Source organism: Volvox carteri (genome assembly GCF_000143455.1).
Source record: "Volvox carteri f. nagariensis unplaced genomic scaffold VOLCAscaffold_36, whole genome shotgun sequence".
In the NCBI taxonomy this organism is placed as follows: Eukaryota; Viridiplantae; Chlorophyta; class Chlorophyceae; order Chlamydomonadales; family Volvocaceae; genus Volvox; species Volvox carteri.
Genome location: NW_003307579.1, coordinates 992,346 through 1,001,241, shown reverse-complemented (window position 1 = coordinate 1,001,241; position 8,896 = coordinate 992,346). Strand labels below are relative to the sequence as shown.

The 8,896-nt window shown below is 58.7% G+C and overlaps 1 protein-coding gene across 1 annotated transcript in view; it reads right to left on the bottom strand.

Annotated features, from left to right (window-relative positions):
* Nucleotides 1-8,273, bottom strand: part of VOLCADRAFT_105985 (uncharacterized protein) — a gene marked incomplete at both ends in the record, with an annotated part of 34,705 nt that extends 26,432 nt beyond the window's left edge. Inside the window, 12 exons of the mRNA XM_002953411.1 lie at nucleotides 6-149; nucleotides 371-487; nucleotides 1,532-1,626; nucleotides 1,789-1,852; nucleotides 2,172-2,594; nucleotides 2,887-3,043; nucleotides 3,405-3,607; nucleotides 3,798-4,049; nucleotides 4,482-4,535; nucleotides 5,002-5,707; nucleotides 6,139-6,421; nucleotides 8,111-8,273. Coding sequence (XP_002953457.1) covers nucleotides 6-149; nucleotides 371-487; nucleotides 1,532-1,626; nucleotides 1,789-1,852; nucleotides 2,172-2,594; nucleotides 2,887-3,043; nucleotides 3,405-3,607; nucleotides 3,798-4,049; nucleotides 4,482-4,535; nucleotides 5,002-5,707; nucleotides 6,139-6,421; nucleotides 8,111-8,273 — 2,661 coding nt within the window. The remainder of the gene's footprint in view (nucleotides 1-5; nucleotides 150-370; nucleotides 488-1,531; nucleotides 1,627-1,788; nucleotides 1,853-2,171; nucleotides 2,595-2,886; nucleotides 3,044-3,404; nucleotides 3,608-3,797; nucleotides 4,050-4,481; nucleotides 4,536-5,001; nucleotides 5,708-6,138; nucleotides 6,422-8,110) is intronic.
* Nucleotides 8,274-8,896: the final 623 nt, after the last annotated feature.

Sequence of the window (8,896 nt, the reverse complement as noted above, 5' to 3'; positions counted from 1 at the left end):
CGCACCTCCGTCTCCCGGAGCTTCTCCGACAGCTCCTTGACGTCCACCTTGGCGGTGACGGCATCCGTACGCAGCAACGCCATGTCCTCCTCCAACCTTGTCGTACGGTCTCGGAGCGCCTGTACAATACATGCGGCTAGCGTAAACGTCTGCATATGTGCGTGTTGTGCGTACGTATGTATGTCTTCATGTATGCGGCGAGGGGGCTTCCTTGAAAACACGAGCCACGCGAACTGAGTGCTGCAGATGTCACCACGCTTCCCCATTCTTCCTCCTCATCCCTTCAACCCCCCTCACCTCCCCTATACTCCCCCCACCTTCCCACTCTCCCCCATACTCCCCCCGCACCCACCCCACCCCCCACCCCCACCTCCAAGCTGTTATTCGCCCCCTCCAACTCGCTCCGGGTGTGTCGGAGTTCCACAGTCGCATCCGCCAACTGTCGCTCAGCGGACACGGCCCGCAGGTTCACATCAGCGAGCGCGGTCTGCGGGGGGGGGGTAGGGGGGGAGAGGGGCGGTAGGGGACGGGACGGGAGTTCAGGAAGGTGGGCTTTAGGGGGTGACAGAAGTTAAGAGGGGGGATGCCGGCACAAGGATACTTACACCTTTTCACACCTTCATTATTATGTAGCTCACAACAAAAATCCTAATAGTAGTAGTGATAATAATGTAATGTAATATTGGAATGACACATGTCGTCTCCTGTTCGTTGAATTGTAGGTAGCTACCTCTATACGACCACGTTTTCAAGCAGATTGAGAGGTTTGGAACCGTGTCTGTTTACATCGTGGGTCTGAGGAACACCAAGTTTTGCGACAGGAGATCGTAGAGGCCCTCTCCAACCTCGAAGGGGACGGATGGGGGTCACTCGCCCTCCGTTTTCCGAGTTTTCCGGGGCACGAAGAATGGAAAGAGGCCCAGCAAAGGCTACATGAGGTAGACGAACGAGTGGAATAGCTAGCGAACAGGTCATCGGCGGAAGGTGCGGTATTGGAGTTCAAGGATCGGTTGGTGAGCGGTTGGAAGCATACGCGTCTAGATGTCCAGCCAGACGTGTACCCGTCAGAGGGTACCCAGCAACCAGGAATCCACATGGCGAGATATAAGCCTTGGATGGGTCTGGCAGCTGAGCAAAAGCGGTCAGGAAGGAGGTGCCCCCGCATATCACAACGTTTAGCCCGCGTTCAGCGAAAATCGCAAGCTTATGCAGCTTAGGCTTTGCTGTTGGGCGTTGGCTGCTAACAGAGGGTGCAAGGGACGGCGTTGCATACCTAGGGGGGAGCGAGTATGCTGCGGCACGGATACCAATATCGAAGATGAGAAGCACGTCTTGCTGGACTGTCCGTTGTAAGACAAAATCATATCTGATATGGATTTCCCACGCTTTGAGCCCAGGCCCACGACCATGTAACAAACACACACATGGTTTGGAACTAACTGGAAGAGCTTTTGATGATATCCATTACCAGGCGACTGGTGGTGTGGCGGGTGTAGTAAACCAACGGGATCCAGACCCCCCGCTGACCCACCTGCAGCTTCCTCAGGTTGTGCCCCGCTCTTGCTCGTACATCTACGACAGCCGTACGGGCCTGCTCCACCTTCCAAGAGGTCGCCTGGAGCCGCTCTGCAGCCGCCGAGGTGGTGGGAGGGTAGGGTTAGTGGTGGTGGTGGTGTGTGTGTGGGGGGGGGACGTGCCGGAGGTTCATGGCCCCATCAGCTTTGCGACTCTGTGAGGTATTTCCCCACCTCCGTACTTCCCTCCCCAACCACCCCAACCACCGCTCACCCAGTGTTCTCCTGTGCGCCGCCTTCTCCTGCGCCAGCTGCTGCTCCAACATGGCCATACCGCCCTGAAACACACATACATACAGAAAACACAGAAAGTGAACCATTGACGGTGTACGGTGTACAATGTACGGTGGCGGCATGGCCAACACAATAGGCATCCCTGTTGGCCTTCCCTTCGACTCCGCCCTACCCCCTTCCTCCCCCCCGGTTGCAAGAAGAAGAAAATACACACACGACACGACACGACACGACACAACATGACATGGCAACCACCGGGTTACAGGAAACCAAACCCCCAATCCCCTTGGTGACTTATCCGTGGCTCAAGCATTTATTCCCCCTGTAACCCTTGACCCCAACTAGCTGCCAAGGTTTCCGTACCGAGGAGGCATTGGCCAGGTCCTCAGACGCCGCCACCAGCCGCCCCAACCGCTCCACCTCCGCCGCCGCCGCCGCCGCCCGGCTCGCATGCATGTCTACCGTACCGCGTGCCGTATCCAGCATAACCTTCAACTGCCGGCCTTTGGCGCGCTCCTGCTGACACGTCATCTCAGACAGCGCCAGCTCAGCACGGGCAGTAGCGAGCTCCGAACCCAGGGCATGGAGCTCGGCAGCATCGTCGGCATTGGCGTTGGAGGCGGCGGTGGCGGCGGCGGGAGCATGATGGCCGTGGCGGTGGCCGTGGTGGCCGTGGTGACGGTGGTGGGAGGAGGAGGAGGAGGAGGAGGAGGAGTGGCTGTTGTTGTGAGATCCCTGGAGGAGCTTGGCGCTGGCGGGCCGCGTGAGGTGCGCCTCCAGACCCGCCTATAGACGCGGAGTGAGGGGTGCGGGGGGGGGTGTACAGAATGAATGTGGGAGTACGGCATACGCAGTATGGGTTTGGATCCAGACGAATGTTCCCCCGGAATTTCCCCCCACCCGCCAGGGGAGGGGAGGGTGGGTACAAGAGCCCTAACCGGAAAGAAAGAAACAGACGGACGCCACGTATAATAACCACACACCCCATCCCACCTTTTCCTCCCACCCGTGTAACCTCTCCCGTACAACCCCTCCCGTACAACCCTTTTTCCACCCTCCCCAGCCCCTCCAGCCGCACCCGGAGCTCCCGATGTTGCGCCTCGTAGTCGGCTGTCAGCTGCCGCAGCTGCCCCCGCAGTCCCGACACGATGGCCCGCTCCGTAACCAAGGCCTCCTCCGCCGCGGTGGCTCGGCGACATGCGGCCTCCAGCTCCACACCCCGCTCAGCCAGGGCACTGGAGGGGGTGGGTGGAAATCAGCAAGAGGGGACGAGGGGGGGGGCGGTGAGGAGCGAATTTCGTTCTCATGGGGCTGAAGGCGGAAAACAAGGAGGAATTCGGAACATCCCAGAGAGAAAGAGAGAGAGAGAGTTTGTTTGTATGTATGTGTGTATGTATGCATGTAAGGCAAGACGGGGGTACGAGGTGGAGGCACGGAGTAAAACACACGAAGGGCCAGAGCGGCACGGGGGAAGCGGGCAGGCGGTTGTCAAACACAGGGGAAACAATCCTCGTACCACCTCCCCCCCCCCTCCTCCATATTCCCCAACCACCCTACCCTTACCCCGCCGGGAATCCCCCCCCTTCTCCCACTTACACGTTTCTTGCCGCCAGCTGCTCCCTGAGCTTGTTCTCCGCCTTCTTGGCCTCCGCCGCCCGCTCCCCCTCCCTCTGCGCCCGCTCCACCTCCGCCCGCAACCTGGCGAGAAGGGAGGTCCGCGTGTAGTCGGCGGCGGCCACCAAGCTGCGCAGGAGGGCGCGGAGGCCGGGGACGTTGCCCGCGGTGGCCAGGGCGGCGACCTGCGGGGGGAGGGGAGGGGGAGGGGAGGGGCCTCGGAGGTAAGGGGGGAAAAACATGCCGAGGGAAAAGCCCAAGGAAAACAACTGCCGGTGTAGGGTAAAGGGGTGCGGCGCGTGTGGGGAGTGAAGGTACGACACACACAAACACACACAAACACACGGTGTATCATCGGCCATCATCAGTTCCCACCTTGTCCAGATCCAGCAGCTGCTCCAGGGGGGCTGTCTCCAACCCCCCCTCCCCCTCCCCCTCCATCTGCACCTCCCCGACAGTCGGCCAGATAGCACTGGGGCCTGGAGGCGCCGAAGATGATGACTGCTTTGGCTGTCCTTGCTTTTGATCTTGCTCTTGTTCTTGTTGTTGTTGTCGCTTGTGTAGTAGCTCGTGGTAGAAGGGAATGGGGTCGCCGGGTCGCGGGGGGGACACGGCGTCTAAGATGGCCTGGGGGGGGGGCGTCAGTCAAGTGGGCGGCACGGGGAGGGCGGGAGGGCGGGAGGGAGGGAGGGGGTCCTGACTCAGCGGCTTACAGCAGCCGTCCTGCCGTGTCCGTGTCCGTGTGTTTTCTAACCCTGACTCTTCCCCTCCGGCTCCCAGGTCCGTGACGGTCTCGGGGCCGTAAGCTGAACGCCTCCATCCCCCACATTTTTTGAGCCTCCCCAGACCCTTCCTGTGCCAACCCCCTGACGCCCTCTAAGTCCCCTTCCAATGCCCCCCAAATACACAAGCTCCTCCCCAACACCCCTCAACCCACCTCATCCCCCTCTTTCCCCCTTCCACACAAGCCGGCAGTTGTTTCCCAGATTCCTTTTGCATAAACATGTAATCCCCCCGCTCTCTCCCCTCCCCTTCCCACAACACACACACACAATCCACCTGGTTATCTCGTACTGCTCGTAGGTCCACAAGCTCGGGTGTGGAGGAGCCGTTCTGAAGGAGGGGAGACGCGGGGAGGGCGGGGAAACCAGGGCCCAGAGGGGCGGGTGACACGCGTGTGTATGAGCGTGCGCGTAGGTGCGTATGCGTGTTGACACGGCCACACGGCCAATGAGCGAAAGCTCATCCCATAGGAGGTCGCACTTGCATTGCGTGTTGCATATATAAGTGTGTGCTTATGGGTCCCTCCCCACAGGGTCCCTTCGTCCGATACCCCCTCGCTCCATCCTTCCTTTCCTCCTTCCCTGCCACGTTGGCCCTCCATCAACCAGCGCCTTACGGCCACCTACTGCCATGAAAAACACCCTAGCCCACCTCACAGCGCCCTCTCGCTCTCTTTCCCCCCTTTCCCCCCCTTTTCCCCCGCGTCCCCCCCTCTCAATCCCCCGAGGTGCCCGAGGCGCCCGGGACGAGGAGGGCACTTGACCCGTCTACCCCTTCCCGTGTATCATGGCCCCACCTTGAGCTGCGCCTCCGTGCCCGTGATGAATGATAACAGACGATCGGCCAGCGGCACCTCGGGGCCCGACCCATGGGTCAGTGCCACCAACCGCCGCTGCTCCGCCAGGCACGTACGGAAGAATGCCGAGGCGGTGGCCGCCAAACCCCGATGCAGGGCCCCAATGAGGGCTTCCGGTATACCCCGGCGATGTAACGTCAAACGGTCCAAGCCCAGCGCTGTTATCGCCGGTGTCGTACCAGGGGATGGCGGCGGCGGCGGCCGCCGCCGGGGGCGTTGTACGGACAATAGTAAATCATCATCGTCGGCGGCTTCGCTATCGGCGTCTGCATCTGTGTCGTGCGCCGCTGCCTCGTTGACTTCCCGTTCCCCCTGCCTGGGGTCAGCTGAGGCGAGCGGGGCTGCCGCGGCGGCGGCGGCGGCGGCGTTGACGGGACCGGCGGCAGCATGCGATCGGATGGGGCCAGCGGCGGCGGCACGTTTGCCGCCGACCCAGGAGCCGTACCCCGTGGTTGCGGCGGCGCCTGCCGCCGACTCCTTGGCGCCGGTTCCGCCGCCGCCGCCGTCAGCCGCGGCCGCAGTACCGGGGGGCTGCGGCGCCGCAGCCGCCTCCGCTGCCGCTGCCAGCTGCGGCGCCAAGCCCATGAGCGTCAGGTACCGCTCTATGAGAGCCTCCTGCGGCTGCCCGTACGACTCATCGAAGTTTCTGCAATGCAACCCCAGTCGGAATCGAGATCTCATTCCGTCAGATCTAGGGTTTCAACCTTCGTCGGGTTATTGACTTAGGGGAGTCCAAGACACCTCCGGTAACCCCTCAAGTAGGTTGGGCCCCCGGTTCCCGGGCCCCCTCCCCTTCACCCATGGCTCGTAGCATCTCATTCCCACCTCCTCCACCTTCCACAAGCTCAATGCTGTGCCCTCCCCCCTCCCCCCTCCCCCCTCAGTAGCTAGCCCGGGGCTCCCTTCGGCGCGGGAGTGGGGAAGCGCACACACGTCGTATGGTCTCGGATTCCCGTCTACTACCACGATGAAGTGGTCTGGCCCCGGCTGGTGGATACGAGTGGTGGTGGAATCCGTACCCCTGCTCCCCTTCATCCTGCAGCCCGTCCCTTTCCATGGGCCGGGGAGGGCACCTACATGTTGGTGACTGCTCCGTTCACCAAGGGTATCAGCAGCGGCACCTCCTCGCCATTGCGAAACCCCACACTGCTGCCCCCGGCGGTGCTGGCGGCGGCGCCCCGGCCCGGCCCGAAGAGATCCCCCTGTTGTAGGAGCTTCAAGACAGGCAGATCGTCGGGAGGGGCCGGCGGCAGCATGACTTCGCCGGGGTCCGGGAGGGCCGGGAAGCCGGTGCCATCGCCGCCGCCGGTTGAGGCAGCAGCAGCATTGGCGCCGCGGTTGACGGCGCCGCCCGGGCTGGCTGCCGGGCGCATCGTCAGGCGCGCGCTGTGGGAGAGCGAGCCCCCATGAGGCTAAAGTACTTGAAGGCTAGAAGTTGGGCATGGGAAGCAGGGGGGGGTGGTAATAGATGGTGTCAGGAGAACTGGATGGGCAGGAAGGGAGGCTTAAATGTACTGGGGGCCTCGTTTGGGGAAGGATGCGTGCAGTACAACGAGAGCCGTGAGTCCGGCGTGGCGTTTTCCAAAGGGCAGGACTGAAATTATCACGGTATTCAATCACACATATTGATCCCATGCGAGTTTGTGCCCTCGTGGAGCTGAAGACCTTGGCTTTTGCCGAGGTATGCGTAAATGGCATTTCAAGGCGCAGCTTGGGCAAAAAGGAAGAGTGCCACATAACGGGGACAGTCTCACCGTTGAATGCAATATACTTTGCCTCCAAAATCAAGCAATTTGAGAGCTGTTTGCGGTGTCCCTCGCCCCGCATGACCATGCACCCTTCCTTTCCAAAGCCGATTGTCAACTTTTTCCAAGCGTTTTTGTTGAAGAATTATCATATGTTCTATAACGAATACGCTGCATACTTCTATGCCCTCTAGCTAAGTCTGGAAAAGCTAAGTCCTACACGAAGCCTTTGCAAATGTGTGGAAACATGCCATCAGAATGAGGAGTAAATATAAGCAAGTAAACGTGCACTAGTTTCTGCCTGGATGTTGCCCGGCTGGGCTGCTTCCCTGTGGTTATGAAGCATAGGGCCCACTGCAGACTGTTACAAACAAGAAGCCCCAACACGTATCATCCACCTCGTATATGACTTAAAGATTCATGTATTATGTGCACTTGTTGTCCCTGAATAAATAAGTGTTTTCCTTCACCGAATACGGTAATGCCACTTTTCTAAACGTTTGTTCCGCGCTGGCCCATGGGTAGCAATGTGTATAGAATCCATTTCCTTCCACGTCCTTTAGTAACATTTGGAAATGTGTGCATGGTTGCAGCGTTACGACTCAAATTGGCAAGCCTTAGAGATCAGGCCGTGGCCTTGCCTACATGGCATGGAGAAAAAATGCATAAAAGTAACCTTTAGGTCTGCTTAATAACTACGGCGCTGCCGCTGTCAGGAGCTATTCCTTGTTCGACGCAGGATTCTGAGATAATTGCGATGAGTTCATCCAACTTGGACAGATCTTGAGTCAAAGCTTATGGAACGGGTTAAGGATAGAAATGGAGGAGTGCACAGTCCTTGGCACTTGGACTGCCCAGGACTGATAGGTTTATGCACCAGGGTCGTAATACTGGATAGCATTCCCCTTTGTCGAGACCCACTGTCTGCACCATTTGGATAAAACCATCAGTGTGATATGCGAAAGATGAACTACTGATGTACTCCGTACTGCATGGTGGAAGCATGGCGGCATGCATAACGAAAGAAATCCCCTCCGTGGCTGCCAGAGACGTCAAAAGACATCCGTAGTTCCTACGAGTACATACAGCAAGAGGCTTCGTGAGGGGCGAAGAGGTGAAGGGGAAAAGAAACCCTGGTCTTCAAGCTTCCACCGTTGCCTGTGCTGCTGGATATGCCGTCCTGCATCGTGACCCCGTCAGAGCTCGTCGTATTGAACTCATGCATCACAGCATCAGGCACATGCCGTCTTCTAGCTACTTGCCCAATCTCGCTTCCTCTTCTTAGTTAGGCTCAGGAAGCGCACGGCGCGATCCCCGCTCTCCTTCTGCCAGCTGCGCTACTGGCTGAAGCGAATTACCAAACTGCAACCCTGATATGATGAGCTTGAGTTCCACTAATCGACCCGTACTTGCAATGCCTGGGGCTGCGACGCCGAGAGGGCACGTGTCCCGACGGGCTTGTGGCATAGTTGTCGGCCCGGCAGCTTCACACAGCTGTGCGGTCACTCAGGTGGATCATGATTTGTGCAGTCCACTAAAAGCGCTAACTGGTAGCGCTGTGCTGGATAGCTGCGCGGTGCTATCTGAGTACAGCTTGTCGTAGACGGGCACCTGCGATAGCGATGTTGTGCAGTGCACCATCTTGCAGCAGCAACACGCAATCCAGGATAGGTGTACGGGATGAACAGTTGGGCGTTATGTGTTGGGTGTTGGGGTTGTATGGCCGGAACGCAAATGAAACATGGAAGTTATCGCCAAAGGAGTGGAATTAAGAACTGGAAAATCTTACGCGGTGGTAAAGCTTCCTGAATGGCTCAACACGGTGCACGCTGCAAAGTAGTAACATGCTTACATCTTGTTTGAGCGTGTACGACATGATGGTAGGGGCAGAAGCTCAACTGAATTACCATGCAGCTTCTGTTATCACTTCAGATCACTACTACCAAATTATCTGAGCCTGCCTACCAATTGTGACCATCAGCACCGTGATTTCACTTCTGTAGTTAGAATAGATGTGGGATTCTGGAAACAGGACCTTATTTTGACTTTGTATAATATGTCAAGATATCTTCTTATGCTGTGCCTGCCTT